This window comes from Exophiala bonariae (genome assembly GCF_035927105.1).
Source record: "Exophiala bonariae strain CCFEE 5792 chromosome Unknown scaffold_9, whole genome shotgun sequence".
Classification (NCBI taxonomy): Eukaryota; Fungi; Ascomycota; class Eurotiomycetes; order Chaetothyriales; family Herpotrichiellaceae; genus Exophiala; species Exophiala bonariae.
Genome location: NW_027042484.1, coordinates 521,116 through 536,075, shown reverse-complemented (window position 1 = coordinate 536,075; position 14,960 = coordinate 521,116). Strand labels below are relative to the sequence as shown.

At 48.7% G+C, this 14,960-nt stretch overlaps 6 protein-coding genes across 6 annotated transcripts; 2 read left to right on the top strand and 4 right to left on the bottom strand.

Annotated features, from left to right (window-relative positions):
* On the top strand, positions 1-1,455 carry LTR84_013016 (uncharacterized protein; the record flags this gene model as incomplete). Its single annotated transcript, XM_064856521.1, has 2 exons — positions 1-548; positions 666-1,455. 2 exons carry the CDS (start codon positions 1-3, stop codon positions 1,453-1,455), a joined length of 1,338 nt encoding a protein of 445 aa, XP_064707697.1.
* A 1,410-nt stretch (positions 1,456-2,865) lies between these two features.
* Positions 2,866-3,393, bottom strand: LTR84_013015 (uncharacterized protein; the record flags this gene model as incomplete). Its single annotated transcript, XM_064856520.1, has 1 exon — positions 2,866-3,393. The coding sequence occupies one exon, from the start codon at positions 3,391-3,393 to the stop codon at positions 2,866-2,868; it is 528 nt and encodes a 175-aa protein (XP_064707696.1).
* Positions 3,394-6,048: 2,655 nt separating this feature from the next.
* On the top strand, positions 6,049-8,086 carry LTR84_013014 (uncharacterized protein; the record flags this gene model as incomplete). Its single annotated transcript, XM_064856519.1, has 3 exons — positions 6,049-6,346; positions 6,403-6,811; positions 6,862-8,086. The coding sequence occupies 3 exons, from the start codon at positions 6,049-6,051 to the stop codon at positions 8,084-8,086; spliced, it is 1,932 nt and encodes a 643-aa protein (XP_064707695.1).
* Positions 8,087-8,618: 532 nt separating this feature from the next.
* LTR84_013013 (uncharacterized protein) lies at positions 8,619-9,891 on the bottom strand (the record flags this gene model as incomplete). Its single annotated transcript, XM_064856518.1, has 7 exons — positions 8,619-8,902; positions 8,956-9,253; positions 9,318-9,347; positions 9,407-9,564; positions 9,620-9,627; positions 9,695-9,779; positions 9,834-9,891. The coding sequence occupies 7 exons, from the start codon at positions 9,889-9,891 to the stop codon at positions 8,619-8,621; spliced, it is 921 nt and encodes a 306-aa protein (XP_064707694.1).
* An 820-nt stretch (positions 9,892-10,711) lies between these two features.
* LTR84_013012 (uncharacterized protein) lies at positions 10,712-12,113 on the bottom strand (the record flags this gene model as incomplete). Its single annotated transcript, XM_064856517.1, has 5 exons — positions 10,712-11,335; positions 11,388-11,423; positions 11,480-11,604; positions 11,656-11,767; positions 11,820-12,113. 5 exons carry the CDS (start codon positions 12,111-12,113, stop codon positions 10,712-10,714), a joined length of 1,191 nt encoding a protein of 396 aa, XP_064707693.1.
* A 592-nt stretch (positions 12,114-12,705) lies between these two features.
* LTR84_013011 (uncharacterized protein) lies at positions 12,706-14,874 on the bottom strand (the record flags this gene model as incomplete). Its single annotated transcript, XM_064856516.1, has 1 exon — positions 12,706-14,874. One exon carries the CDS (start codon positions 14,872-14,874, stop codon positions 12,706-12,708), a length of 2,169 nt encoding a protein of 722 aa, XP_064707692.1.
* Between the last annotated feature and the right edge of the window lie 86 nt (positions 14,875-14,960).

The following is a 14,960-nucleotide window of genomic DNA, read 5'->3' as shown; positions in this document are numbered from 1 at the left end:
ATGGCATATTGTATGGATACTCTAAATATTCCCAACACCATCTCCGTGGATGAGTCGTACGGGCGCGTCCAATTTGGATTAGATGATGAAAATGATGCAACCTCGGTATATTCGATAACCTCCTCTGCTTACAACTTTAGGATGGAACATGGCCGTCGATTCCATGACTATAAAGCTGGCCACCCCTTTCCGTACGATGAAGTTTCGGAAGAAAACGAGATCATAATGCATTGCATGATGCTACTGCTTCTTGACAACAAAGACTACCTATCTCCGATTCCCGAATCATCTCTCCGTTGCGTTGCCGACGTAGGATCAGGATTAGGTCTATGGACCGAAGGGGTTGCCGAGCGGTATCCAGATACTCAGGTGGTGGGAATCGACATGACTCCCCACGAACGGTCTCTTCACCCAAACTGCTCCTATATTATATCGGATGCAACTGAAGAATGGATACTGGATGATCCTTCGATGAAATTCGATCTGGTTCATATCAGATCACTATTTGGAGTAAAGGACTGGCCTGCGTTGTACACGCAATGCTTCAAGTAAGTCTAATCTCATCTCATCAGTCCATTCCAACTATCTTACATCCAATTACTTCTTTGATATCATCAATCATTTAAACACCTATCCTCGTGAAATCTTCAGCTAATATTTCCCAGTAACATGAGCTCTGGTGGATGGATCGAGCAGATTGAAGTCGAAATTAACGCTCTGTCCGACGACTGCTCCACCCTCTCAAATAGTAAAGTCAAGGAGCTCTGTGTATTCACCAAGCAAATGGGAATAGCCTCCGGCCGAGACCTTGAAATTTCCAAAAGTATGAAGGAATTGATGGAGCAAGCCGGTTTCGTCAATGTCCAGGAGCGAAAACTCAAGCTACCGCTGGGGTCGTGGGCTACCGACCCAAAACTAAAAGATATCGGAAGATTTTACGAGCGATTCTACAAGACCGGCCTCCAAGGATGGTTACTGCAGATTTGCACTCGGACTTTGGGCGTAAGTGGGCAAAGCTCAGATGAAGGCATTCGATCTCTAACTTTTGTGCCATTAGTGGTCTGCGGAGCAAGTCAATCAGGCGTGCATCGAAGCTTTTCAAGAGATCAACAGTCGTCAACACCACATATATTATCCTTTGTAAGTCCATGCTCAACATGGAAGGCTCTTCCCATATTCGAAAAGTACTCATCTCATTCACCAGGGTCCTTGTCATTGGGCAAAAACCTTGACCCTCCAGAACCTACTGATCAGTCACTCACATTGGAACATTATTCTTCAGACGTTCGCTCACAGCCATGGCTGCCTACAAGGCGACATACACGAAGCGACAAGTATAAACTGCTTATCAAAGTCTTCGGTCGTGGCGGGCTAGCGGAGGAAATTGGCAAATTCTTCGAGAAGATTGCCCTCTCCGAGCTACGAGTACTAATGAGGTCATCGTGGTCATCATGATCACGTGATCCAATCCACTGCCAAGATTAGTCATCTTGCGGTAGAAAGAGTGTTCCCCGGGTCTATCTGGACACTTCTGGAGATGATCTAGATCCGAGTGTCTTCAAACCCTTCAATCAGTTGTGTGAATCGCAAATGAAATTAGAATCGTTACAATGGCGTTGGGCCCCAGCAATGCTGTGTGAATGGCTAGGGGACTTTGTTGGATCTATACTTGACGACTCAAGCAAACCAATGAGGCTGTCTCTTCTCTTGCCACTCTGTTGTCCCGGTTCTGGTTTATATAGGAACTTACTAGGCAGTTGATCTCCAGGAGCCCCTTTCCCATGATTTCCAAGCCTTTCAAATGGTGGAGCATTGGTGCCATTATCGAGGGAGGCATGCTGGCTAGCGCCATGGAGTTTAGTATCCGGGGTTCGTTAGCGCATCACGTGTTGTAGGGCTAGTACACGCTAGTATGGTCTTGGCGCCAACGTTTTCAAGTTCCCCAGGTGCATATCCGTACTTGGGCTCGAAATCGACACCGCAATTCCGGCTGCTACCCAACGGAGTTGATTAAGAGGGTGGGGGAGCATTGAAAGCTTTTACAGAGGCATATCGATGTCGAGTTGCTTGAAGCATCGCGAGGTATGTGCCTGGTGCCAAAGTATCTCCCTTCTTCGCCCCACCACACGCAAGGAGCCAGAAGAACAGCCCAGATGAGCTCAACATTTGTTAAGAGACAACACCTAGGACAGCCATCAACTAGATGCTCCAATGGTCCTCCAGCAATCTGACCATGTTGTCCGTCGCCCGCGGGCATGTATAGATTGGCTCCAGAAAACTTAGCCACAATTCACGGAATTCTCATGACGTATTGATTTCCTCCATAACAGCCTTGAACAACGATGAACACAATTGATACCCCGACAAGACAATCATGAGAACGGAAGGAATAGCCAAGCACGCAACCGGGGGTCACGCAGCGGACGAGAGAGCAGCTGATATTGGCGGCTCTGAGCTGTGCGATGGGTGTGTGCAGATGTCTCGGAGGAGAAAAGTACTCGAAGAGAGAGATCTCGCTTGTGCCTTCACCCTCGCATCAGATGCAAGAGGTCCGTACGCACGTCACCGAAAAGAAACCCACGGATAGCACGATGTCAGTTGCTTGCATTCAAGTCCAGAATTCTCATTTGTTGGCAACACTGGGCCTGTAGTTCATCGCTATTCACTTGGTTCCCTAGGCTTTGAGTACATGTAGTCAAAGCCTAGGGAGGCTGTGACAATCTCTGCCCATAATTTGACCATCCTTGACCATCTGGTCACCTGCGCTCCTCTATGATCCTCAATGCATGGTACCATATTGACTGTCGGCAAGCTGCCCACGCTGTCATGGATGATTATCATAGCTTGCCGGCCACTTCAGGCTCCTCATTCTGCATCTCCTCCGTTGAGAGCCTTCCCTTTGGCGCTCTCCTCCTCGGTGGTCTGCTGATCGTTGCCGTTCATTTCATCCTGGGCATCCTCGGCGACATCGTCGATTTTTCTCTTCTTGCTTCCCTTGACAGGAGTGCCGCCATTGTCGGTGGTTTTCTTCTTTGGAGTGCTGTTTGCCGCTTTGTTGCCGCCAGCAGCACGCTTCTTGGTCCGGCTTGCAGCTGCCGGGCTTGGAATGACGGGATCGCCAATTCTGACGATGCGGTCGTTGACAAGATCAAACCCAGCCGCCTTGGCTATGGCTTTGAATTTCTTCTGGCTAATTCGTGCCAATGTCAGTTCATCTGAGGACTCGAGGGAAGGAGAAGAGGCAGTGGAATGGGCCACGGTCACATACGCAGTGTTGGCACTTGTGGATCCAGTATTCCTGGCAACGGCGTGATAGTCGGGTTTCGGCATCTCGGTGTTCTGGAGGACATTCATAATGAACACGACCTGATCGTTGGGTGGTAAGGACGCCATGGTTTCTGCAGAGTACGGTCGGCAGTTGACAGAGGAGAAAAGTTGTTGATTCGTCAGGTGTGTAAGGTTTTGGAATATTGTAACCGATCTGATGGATTGAGGGTTCAGGCAGGAAATGGAACCTGTGAGCTGGCCGTGAAGAGATCTGGAGAAGAGGACTTCATTCACCTGCCCAAGAAAGAAGGCTGATTCTCTCACTTCCAAATCAGTATTACTTCACTTCCGATTGACATGACGGAGTTCAGTGGATCTCCATTCACAGGCATCACGCCAGCAAGCTATATTCGCATTATTTGATTGCCACTGATAGAATTGACAACGATCCATTCTCATTCTCTCCTTCCCTTCCCCATTCACTAAGCCTGAGGTTTATCGTAGAGCATCAGCCAGCAGTCGCCTTTACCAACTGACAAACTTCAAATCAAATGGGATCATGATTGATCATCGACCAGCAATGGGTGTCGATATCGAACATTGTTCTGACCACAGCAGCCCGCCACAAAATCGGTATCTATCATAGCGGGCCGTCTCTGGTTGGGTTGTTGCATCAGAGTTTTAAGCAATCTCGCAGTATCCACTGTTCCCCCGTCCCTGACCAATCTTATGCCTGCTCAGACGACAACAACCATGAATATCAGAGCTTGAAGCTTGAGTAAAGGGCAGGGTGAGCAAGATAGGAAGCGTGGATCCCCATGTGGCTTTGAAAATCAGTGCAAAGAGCGGTATTAATGACCATTACTCGGGGAACAAAGATGCCTATAGCAGTATGCTCTAGTGGTAAACCACATGATCACGGTCTCGAGCGAAGAAGAGTGTGTGGTGCCCTTGTTATTGGGCAGTACAAGAGCCTTGCCATCCGCATAGACCCAAAAGTTGAAATAAATCGACCGCCTTTTCCACACCGTGAGGTCCAAAGTAGTTGAATTTAGTAACCCTCCCGATTTTTCGTCCATTACAGTTACTGTTCTAGTAGTCGGACGTCTTTCCATGGGTGTTATTGCGCGCAACATGTAGACACCCTCCTTCCCGCAGTTCATCGTTCTGTCGCCTCGTTTGACATGTCAACGTCACGAAAGGCAACCAGGGAGGTAGAATAGCCAATGACATCAACCCAACACGTTTAGTATTGACAGCTGTCCCTAAGCATCTCTGTGAACATCTCCTTGGACGCTGCATGATGCCCCAGTTGGCCGTCAGCTAACTAGTAAGAGCATACAGGTAGCCATTTCAAGCCAAGTTCAGAGTTCCCTCGAAGTTGAAGCCTCAGCCATCTAGCCCTAGATTTTCCCTCCTATCTATGAGGGAATGACATAGGATTGGTCGCCTTAGAGACAACTGCCCACCGTGTTTCCATTCTCCTTGGCTAGTCTTCAAGTCAGACACACAAGAAGGGTAATGATATTGTACTTGACTTTTCCATGTTTTACGGATGCGTGCATATATGATATCACACGTTGCAACACTTTCGCATTCTTCTGAGGGGAAGCCGAAGTGCCTGCATCCTCCAGTTCGGCGGCACCCTGTTCAGGACTACTGTAGCGAGGGTCCGAGAGTGTAGCTATATAGGTATGTAAGGACTAACTAAAGAATGGACCAACGATCACCTTTAATTAATGTTAAGTAGATTGTGGGCCTTGGCTTCTAGGCTGTCTAGGTTGTTAAGCATTAAACTGACCTTCTTGTAGCAGTGCACCATGTAATGGTCGTCCTTGCTGCACAGTCTGGTCGCGGACAGCCCGACTAAACGTGGGACTACTATGGGCCGGTTCGGCTAATGCCTGCGGCGGCTTCGCTGGTTCTCTGTCTGTCTCGTTGTCACCGGGTGAATCCGTTTGATCCAAGAAGTGCTAGATCGGTCTTCGAGAAGGCAGTCGGAAACGTGTAACAAACCGAGACGATGAGACGCTGATCGTGGTACATCGGACGCGGCACTACGAATATAGTTGGAGAATGGTACTGCACGATGGCATCGCCCAGCAATGGGATCTACACGAACTGTAGCTCACCTGGACGATCGCCACTGAGCTTCAGCCGACGGCATTCTGCCGTGAGAGCATTAAAATCCAGATAGTCAGTACGATTTTCCTAGGACCCTTGCAGGACCCACCCTTACAATTGTAACACGCTCTGGGATCGCGCTACTTCTTGCGAGACCAAAACATGCTCGCTATTTTCTTTTTCGCGTCGCTGCCTGAACGAGGCATAGTCTCAACGTTGCAGTCGTTGCTGATTTGGAGATTATCGTCGTTCTTCACCAAAAGAGTGATCGGGGTGAGATAGGACGGAGAAAAGGAAACGTGCGATCGTGAGAACAATCGGGAATGAATATAGTTAATGGGCTGTGTCAGGGGCAAAGCCCAATGCGGACGGGAAGTCCGATCGCAGGGTTCAATGCCTTCCTTAAAACATCATCTCCGATGGCTATTTTCGCCGAATATACCTCTCTTTGTGGAACCGCCACTAACTCCACCCAAGACAACAACTTCTAAAATAAGTGGTGTATGGTCAACGTTCCATGTCGTGTGCATTTTCAGAATATCGCCGGAGACATCGAAGCCAAGGAGCCTGGATTGCCATTGAAAATGAGCATTGCAGCACGTATATTCAAGAGAGACCAGACGAGAAATCACTAAGATTCTTCACCACTATCGCAAAATGGCCACCATTGTTACTCCAGAGGCAATCCATCATCATAATGCCAACATCGACGATCTCAAGGCCAAGGTCGTCGTTGAGCAGGTCGAGGTGGAGGTGAGCCCCACTCCTCCAGTGGCCGACAACTTCATGTACGATTTCAAATACAATCATACTCTCCCAACTTACGACGTTCTCGGGGTTGAGATCCCATCGGATTGCGATGCTCAGAAAGCGGCAGAAGAAATCGCTGAAAACCTCTCCAAGACCATGGGAGAAGGTGATGCCCAAGGTTTCACCGGTCTCTTCCTCGAATATGGTGAGTTCCAGCTAGACATTTCTGTCTACAGTGTAAAGTCCTGATTGTTGGCATAGGCGTGTGGCGTGACAAACTTTCCTTCACCTGGGATCACAGGACCTTTAACTTCCATGCCGCGATCTTAAAGGCAGCTACCGACGTCTTCCCTATAACTAGAGCCGCCAATTTCGGCTTCCTCAAGCCTAGCCCCACGATTCAACGCCCGTATCCGGACTTTTCTCAACTCCAGTTTGTTGTGTCGTTCGAAACTGAGATTGTAATGGCATCGGCTGTAATCAACGCGGTACTCAGCAAAGACGGATGGAAAATTTACTTCATGCATACTGTCGCCGAGAAACTGAAGCAATTTCCTGAAGTACCTCCGAATGACGGCCACATGACAGGCCTTATCAGTTGGGAAAAGCAGAGAGCCTTGGACATCTCTGCGGCTGAACCAGAAATCCTGATCATTGGTGGTGGTCAGAAGTAGGTCTGCAACGCCGAGTTTGATGTGTACAGTTATTGACATGAGACAGTGGCCTTGCGATAGGCGCTCGATTGAAGGCACTAGGGGTGAACAACTTGATTATTGAACGATCGGACGAGGTTGGTGATATCTGGAAGAAGCGATACGAATATCTGTCGCTACATTTCCCACACTGGCCGGATGACCTGCCCTACTTTAGCTACCCTAAGCACTGGCCCACGTACACGCCAGCTCAGAAGCAAGGCAAGTATATGGAATGGTATGCATCGGCTCTTGAGCTCAACATTTGGACCAAGACGGATGTTGTCAAGGCCGATCAGGACAACAGCGGCAACTGGACCGTCGTCATCAACAAAGGCCGTAAGGAAATGCGGACGCTACACCCCAAGCAGGTTGTCATGGCCACATCTCTCTGTGGCGTCCCTTTGACTCCTGTTATTCATGGCATGGATAAGTTTAAGGGTGGAGTCTTACGCCATTCGTCAGCACATGATAGTTCTCAGGAGTTCGTTGGCAAGACGGTCTGCGTGGTAGGAACTTCGTCCTCCGGCTTCGACACCGCATTTGACTGCTCCCGAAGGGGTATTGATGTTACTCTCCTTCAGAGGTCGCCAACCTATGTCATGTCACTGACCAATTCAGTCCCTCGTATTCTTAGTGGCTATAAGCCCGATGAGAATGGCAATCGTCCTGATCTTGAGGAGCAGGACAGACTCTTCTTTGCTATTCCCACTGGTCCAGGCGAGGAGCTTGGCCGAAGGAACGCCGAGGTGCTTGAGAACCTCGATCGACCTTTACTTGAAGCGCTCCATAAGCGGGGTCTGCGAACATGGCGCGGACAGCGGGGCACGGGCAACGCAACCCTGGGCCAGACTCGCAATGGCGGTTTCTACTTTGATGCTGGCGCTTGCGAGGACATAATCAACGGAAAAATCAAAGTCGAGCCAGGATATATTGAAAGCTTCACCGATGATAAAGTGATCCTCAGTGGTGGCCGCGAGCGCCAATTCGACCTGATTATTTTCGCTACTGGATATTCTAGCACCATCGACTCTGTACGCGCGACTCTTGGAGACAAGATCGCCGACAAGTGTGGACCTATATGGGGTATCGACGAAGAAGGCGAATACAATACCGCATTCCGGGAAAGTGGAGTTCCCAACCTCTGGATCATGGTCGGCTTTCTTCCAATGACGCGGTACAATTCGAAGATCTTGGCTCTGCGGTTGAAAGCTTTGAAAGAGGGCATCTCTCCTCCTCCGTACAAGGCATAGATATACCGAGTGTAGTACCTACGATCAAAGTTCTTCTATAGATGGGGTTTCACATAGAGGACTAATAATGGGATTTAAAGTTCTTTATTCGATCATTAATTCTTGCATCGTTCGATACGAGATCAACCAAGTCATCAAGGTCCTCGAACACAAAAATAAATTTCCCACATCAGCCGTCCTTCAAGACTAGGCGAATCTAAAAGCTTATGCGAGAGTCTACCATAACTGAATGGTATCTGGAGTACGCAATCTCTACGGGCTATTTCCCACTACTACTATAGGATACATGTTTCGAGAACGGGTTTTCCACTAGAGTCATAACGCGAAGCCCCATCATTCTGACAATCGATATTTTGAAGCAAATCTATTGTTTGCCAGCCAACTTGATTTTACTTTCCTTTCTCTGGTGAGCACCTCCATACTTTTTTGGCTAGAAATTTTAAGAAACAATGCATTGCTGTTCTAGAAAAGGGAACAGGTTTTCGATATAGGTTTGAGAAACAGAAGACCTCAAATGTTTGTCCACTGTCACCTACTTGGCGGGGCCGTACCAGTCGTCGAAGCCAAGATCGAAGCCCCATAGAGGCGTGTTGATCCGTTTGGCCTTGCCGGAGGCGGCTAGGCCATCGAGCAGCCCTAAATCCTCCTCTGAGAGGGATATCACGTTTTTGTTGTCGGAGATGCGCTTCTCACTGACGGACTTAGGAACTGCCACAACGCCCTTGTTCACGTGGTAGCTGATGAGAATCGTGGCTGGTGAAACGCCATTTCGATCAGCGATCTTCTGGATTTCCGGATCGGACATGATCGGAGCACCTGATTATGGCAAACAGTCAGCTTACAATGGACCAGGAAGTGTTGACCCTTACCAGTAGACCCAAGAGGCGAGTATGCCTCAAGCAAGATTCCAAGCGAGTTACAGTGTTCTCGTAGTTTATGTTGAGGCAGGAAAGGATGCAACTCGACTTGGTTCACGGCTGGTACGACCGTCCAGGTCTTACGAAGCTCCTCCAGGTAGGGTATGGACCAGTTGGCGACGCCAATGGCTCGCACTTTGCCTTCGCGGTAGACTTCCTCCATCTGCCGCCAGGTCTCACCCTGGTCCCATGATCGGTCTATGGATCGAGTTCCATCGGGATTTGTTGGTAGCAACTCGTTTGAACCGTTCTAGGGTGGGTAGAGTTAGCTTTCCTCTAAGTTCGGCATATCTTGAGGAGGTTATATGGCTTACTGGCACCAGTCTAACAGGCCAGTGAATAAGCTGATAACATTCGGTCAGTCCCGGTAGAGTAAGCTTTAAACAGACGACCGCGAACTCACGTAGAGGTCGAGATAATCCACGCCTAGATCGCTGAGCGACTTTTGTAGACCTTCCCTAACATTGGGTTGGTGCGTGTTCCACAGCTTGCTGGTAATGAAGATCTCTGAACGGGGCACTGCGCTCTTCTTGATTCCCTGACCAACTTCACTCTCATTGCCTTCGGATTTGCCATGAGATTGAATACTATTGCTGATTCGAGTGCCTGAACTTACCATAAATTCTATATTACACGATGTTAGCGAAAAATATTGCAACAACGACTCGACTAGAGAGAAGAATAAACCCACAGAGCAGCGTCAATGTGGCGGTAACCATTCTTGAGAGCAAATGCTACTGCATTTGTGACTTCGCCAGGTTCGGATTTCCAGGTGCCTGTCCATGGCTGTAAGCTACTTCATCAACAAACATTAGACCGCAATGGCTCACCGAGGCCGACGGCAGGGATCTGTGCGCCAGTGTTGAGTGTAAAGTGAGTAGGTATCATCACTGTGTTTCTACAGTTTCTGACTTTTGTCTCCCAGTGAAGTGGCTAACTATGTATGTTATGGGTTGACAACAGTGGCAGCAACCTCATCTTGATTACAGCCCGTTCTTAACATACTTTTTTACCCGTCACGGAACTAGTTTGCATCAACTACGTAGGCATGGGTGCACCGCGAAACGCGGAAATACATCCACGCGGACATTCATTCGCAGCAAAACGTAAGTGGATCTCCGATGGGACAAAAAGTATGTTTATGGTACATTATTTCCTCGTCTAGCGTGTTTGATATTGTAATTCTCAAAAAGCAGTAATTCCCGGCGATATCTGACTGGATTTCCAACCATATCAACTAAACTATTCGCCTCCATGATTTGGAAGTTATCTACTCCGAAGATAGTAGCCGAACTTGGCCTGTCATAGCTAACCGAGTGACGGGATGCGGCACTGCTGTAGGGATTCTTTCCACACGCCAGAAAATACCAATTACTATACACACCTGCAATGCCATAACAAGAGATCAACAGGATATCAGCCTTCTCATTAAACTAATCGGCTTGGTGAGAAAAATATCGTGCCAATGCTGATGCAGATCGTCCGTGAGTTTGTTCACTCAAACAATGATTAGATTGTACATCGAACAATGAGGGGGCATTAGATATGATTGTAGTCTAAATTGAAACGAATCTTTTCTGTGAGCAAGGAAATTTTTTAAGTTCACCGTTATATCAACCTGGTCTAACCCGACAAACTGAGATGATAGCCCGACTCCTATAAACAGATCGCATTTAGATCCCTGGACGAGCTCTGAACGAGCGAATACTCAAATTGCCTTCAAACCTGTACTATGCCCTCCATTTGCACTTTCATTTGCCGTATAGGTCACAAGTCCATTCGCTGTTCCGTTGGTTTCGCCATTAGCCTTAGTCGTTTCTAGTAAAGGAAGGCCATCCTCGCTGAAGTACACTGGCTGACCCGTGCGGAAAGAGTGCTGCAACGCTATAACGATCTTCGCAGCCTCAAAAGCGTCCTCTGGTGTGCAGCTCATGGGTGCGTCGTATAAGACCGCGCGGGCAAACTCGTCAAGATCATTGATGAACGTTTTATCATAGAGAGAAAACGCATCAGGAGCAGAAGCGTTGCGAACGCCGTACTGGTCGCGAATCTCTACACGGTTGATCGTCGAATTAGCTCCAATAAGAGCGTGGCCTTTCGTGCCATGTACTCGAGTTCCCGCCTCATAGCCATTTGTGGTTGTGCGTCCGAGATGGGTGGTCATGATCTTTCCATTGGCGAATTCGACTAGCCCCCAGCCATTATCGGCATCGCCATATTCTGCCAGATCGCCATAAACGACTTGTTGGCCCATTGCCACTACTCGATTCACTTGCCTTTTAGGATTAGTTAGTCCTGATTTGACATCGAGGAAGTATCTGCCGACATCGATCTGTGCTAGCATCAGTATATCGCCACGAACCAGCACACATATAATGGCTTACATCATGAATGCCCATGTCAACGAAAATGCCTCCTGACTGGGATGAGAATTTGACAAAAAAGTCTATAGATTGATTAATGGGCTAGTCGACACGATGACAAGAAATAAATTGTTACCAGTCGGGTCTTGCTTGTCAATACAGTGGGTTTCAACAGCATGCACTTCACCCAGTGAACCCTTCTCAGCCAGCAATTTAGCAGCGCGATACGAGTCATCATCTACCTCAAGTCAGTACTGCTGTAGGATCTGTACATGCCACTGCCACATACATCTTCTGGTGAAGGGAACGAGAAACTTCAGCTGAGGATTTGACTTTGCTTTCTGGACGACTTCCTGAGTGGTCAAAACATCTACCGCAATCGGCTTTTCACACATAACATGCTGGCACTAGTCAGTCTTCGCGTCCTAAGGCTCCCAGAAATGCAAAACCCACCAAGCCCAAATCCAAGCCTAAGCAAATAAGCGGAGCATGAGTTGCCGTCGCGGTCGATATTAGAATAGCTTCAGCACCACTGTGTCGCATGCAATCTTCAGGATCATCGTAGAAACGCACTGAAGGTGGAAGATTGGCCACAGCCCATTCAGCCGCCCCCGGCTTGGTATCGCATGCGGCGATGAAATCAATAAGAGGTTGTTGAGAGGCAAGAATGCGAGCGCGAATAGCACCAAGTCGTCCCAATCCGAATAACGCAAGCTTGAGCTGCCGTGGTGAGCTTGTAACTGTCATGCTGGTGTTTGCAATGGCTAGTGACTTATGGTACCTCGTTCAATGTCTTAGGAGTAGAAAGCTGTCCTTTGATGCAATCGACAGCTATAGCGGTCACCATATGTATTTTCATAGATTGTCTAAGTAATTTTCGAGAATCAAACATGGATGGAACCGACGCAACGAATAGGTAGTATATCCGACCGACCAGGGCTATCCGAGACATCGGGTGAAATGTAACCTTTTGAACACACGTCCATCCAGCGTTCACGGACGCAGTAAACATTCCCGACCATCGGACATAGGTTCGTGGTGGGTCCTTTGATAACAGTGACGCTAGTCGTTCTTTCGCGATTACGGCCAGTCCCGGAATACAAACCCCTTTACGGGCAGATCGATCCACCATAAGGTCAAGAGGATCTCCGGCGACCAAGGCAGATGTAGGTTTAAATTAGTAACCTTAATACCAAGAACATGTTTAAACAGCAAAAAGTCCGATACGTGTCGATCTGGGATGATGATGCTAATTAAATGTGTCATCTAATTCTTCCATTCACCCATTTCGCGGCAGACTAATACCTACCAAAAGTTCTTCCGGACTCGACAAATGAAATCAACCCCAAACATCCTCCTTCCACTTTCCCTGCCTCTTGAGTGTTTCGAGCCACTCCTCCGCCATTGTCTGCCCCAAGCCCCGTTGCCTCCGTGCCCCGTCTACAACCCGCCGGCCCACCTCCTTGGCCATGGCTGTTCGACCACAGACATAGAGGCTGGCTCCATCTTCAAGTAGCTGTAACACTTCCGCGATATGTTCCATCACCCGATCTTGCACATAAACCTTCGAGTCCTTGGTCCGAGAATAGGCAGTGATGATTTTCAAGTCCCCTGTGCCATTCGCACAGAGTTTCTCTTGGATAGACTCCAGTTCATCGCGATAAATATAGTCCTCGTTAGGGTTCCGGCAGCCAAAGAACAAGCGCATAGCGCCTACTTCAGCTGAGGCAGCGACCTTGGCCCGCTCGGTGAGGAAGGCTCGGAAGGGAGCCACACCCGTACCTGCCGCGATCATTATGACTGGTGTTGTCTTTGATACCGGCAACTTGAATTTGGATCTTCGGATATGTGCATAGATGTAAGGCTTTCCACTGGTAGGTAGGTGGTATGGGATCACTTTTGAGACAGTAACATCGGGATTGTCACTGTTAAGAGCTTGAGATAACGTGTGGAGGTAATTTGTCGCGACACCATTCACCACCGCAGCCACTTTGCCTGGGAGGATCACCGGAAGCGGATCCGCTGCCACCAAGGCAGTAATGGCGATTCGATACGGTGAGAGGACGCTACTGGAGGATATAGAGTAATATCGAGGCTGAAATGACGGCAGAGTCTCGATGACCCAGGATAGTGGTAGGTCTTTCCAAGCAAGCTCCGGACTCGCAAGCTCTAAGAAGCGGCCGAGTGTGATGTGAGTGTGGGAGATGAGTTCCTGATAGCGTTTGCTGTCCCGGCTCAGCTCAGTCACGAAAGCCTTCGCATCTGTTGTAGGCGCAAATTCGGCCAGACCCAGCATAGCGTCGCGCGACAAAGGAGCACAAATTTCTAAGTGGAAACGAGATAGCGTATTAAGCGTGGTAGGCGTTGGTAGCTTGAGTCTAGTCTCTGCACTCAAGCTCTGTAGCTGGAGAGGCATGTCGCCTTGCGCTTGACGACCAAGTGCGCGGAGTAAGTTTTCCACTTCTGTTTCCGGGTTCGTAGGCCAGATTCCAATGTGATCTCCTGTCTTGTACGCCAGTCCTGGATGCTCCCCTATATCCACTTCCATATGCACGCAATTCCTCGAGCCTACTTGAAATAGCTCCCGGGCTGCCTTGATATTGAGTGGTCGAGTCGCAGACGTTTTTGTTGAGGCTTTGCTCTGACCTTGGAATTGGGAAGGGTCGTCCTGGTGCAGATCGCTGAATTTCAAAGACTCAGCTTTAGATACACTGAGGGTAGCTTGATACACGACTGGATGTTCTTCCAGCTGTAGCTGCAATGCAATCGCCGCAAAAAACTCCTCCTTCCAAGCCATGAAATCTTCCTCGGTCGACCGTGCAGCATCGTCAGATTTGCCAACTGCAATCAGTCTCTGAGCACCTTGCTGATCTAGCAGCTCCGTGACCACGGTAATAACGCGGTTATAATGCTGATAATTGCTGTTGCCAAGGCCAAACGCTGCGTAGCGCAAGTTGCAAAGCAAGGCACTATCCCCTAGGTCCTTCGTGACCCAGTCCCAGAAACCCAGGGCATTATCGCTTGGATCTCCCTCGCCATATGTAGAAAGTATGAAAACGACAAGCTTACTTAGAGGCACTAGCCTGATCGTTTCTGGATCATAATCAGACAGATCGGCGACAATCGTTGCCAGAGAGAAGCGCTGCTGGCATTCCTTAGCGAGCCGGCGAGCAAAACCTTCCCCAGTACCTGATTGGGAACCCCAAAAGATAACACAGTCGTTGTCGCTCTCTTCCAGTTTTTGAGCGATATTTCGTGTCGCTTCAAGTCGTGGATGCTTGTGATCATCATTTTGCTGGGGGCGCTCAAATAAAATATAATGATGAGAATCGGGTCGGTCCCAGACAGTTCCACGAAGCAGGTAGATGGCAGAAAACGCCGCAATTACTAGAAGTGCTGCGATGTCCGCAGCACTCTGGGGGTACAGTGGTTTTGAACAAGTTCGGAATAGGTGAGGTAGGCTCTCAAGGCTCTCAAGGCTCTCAGGTTTCACGGTGTAAAAACCCATGTTTGATGGTGTAAATGGAATTGATCGATGACCACTTAGGGTGAGACTGGCTGGTCAGAACTCCAACCATTTGTATTTGCATACAG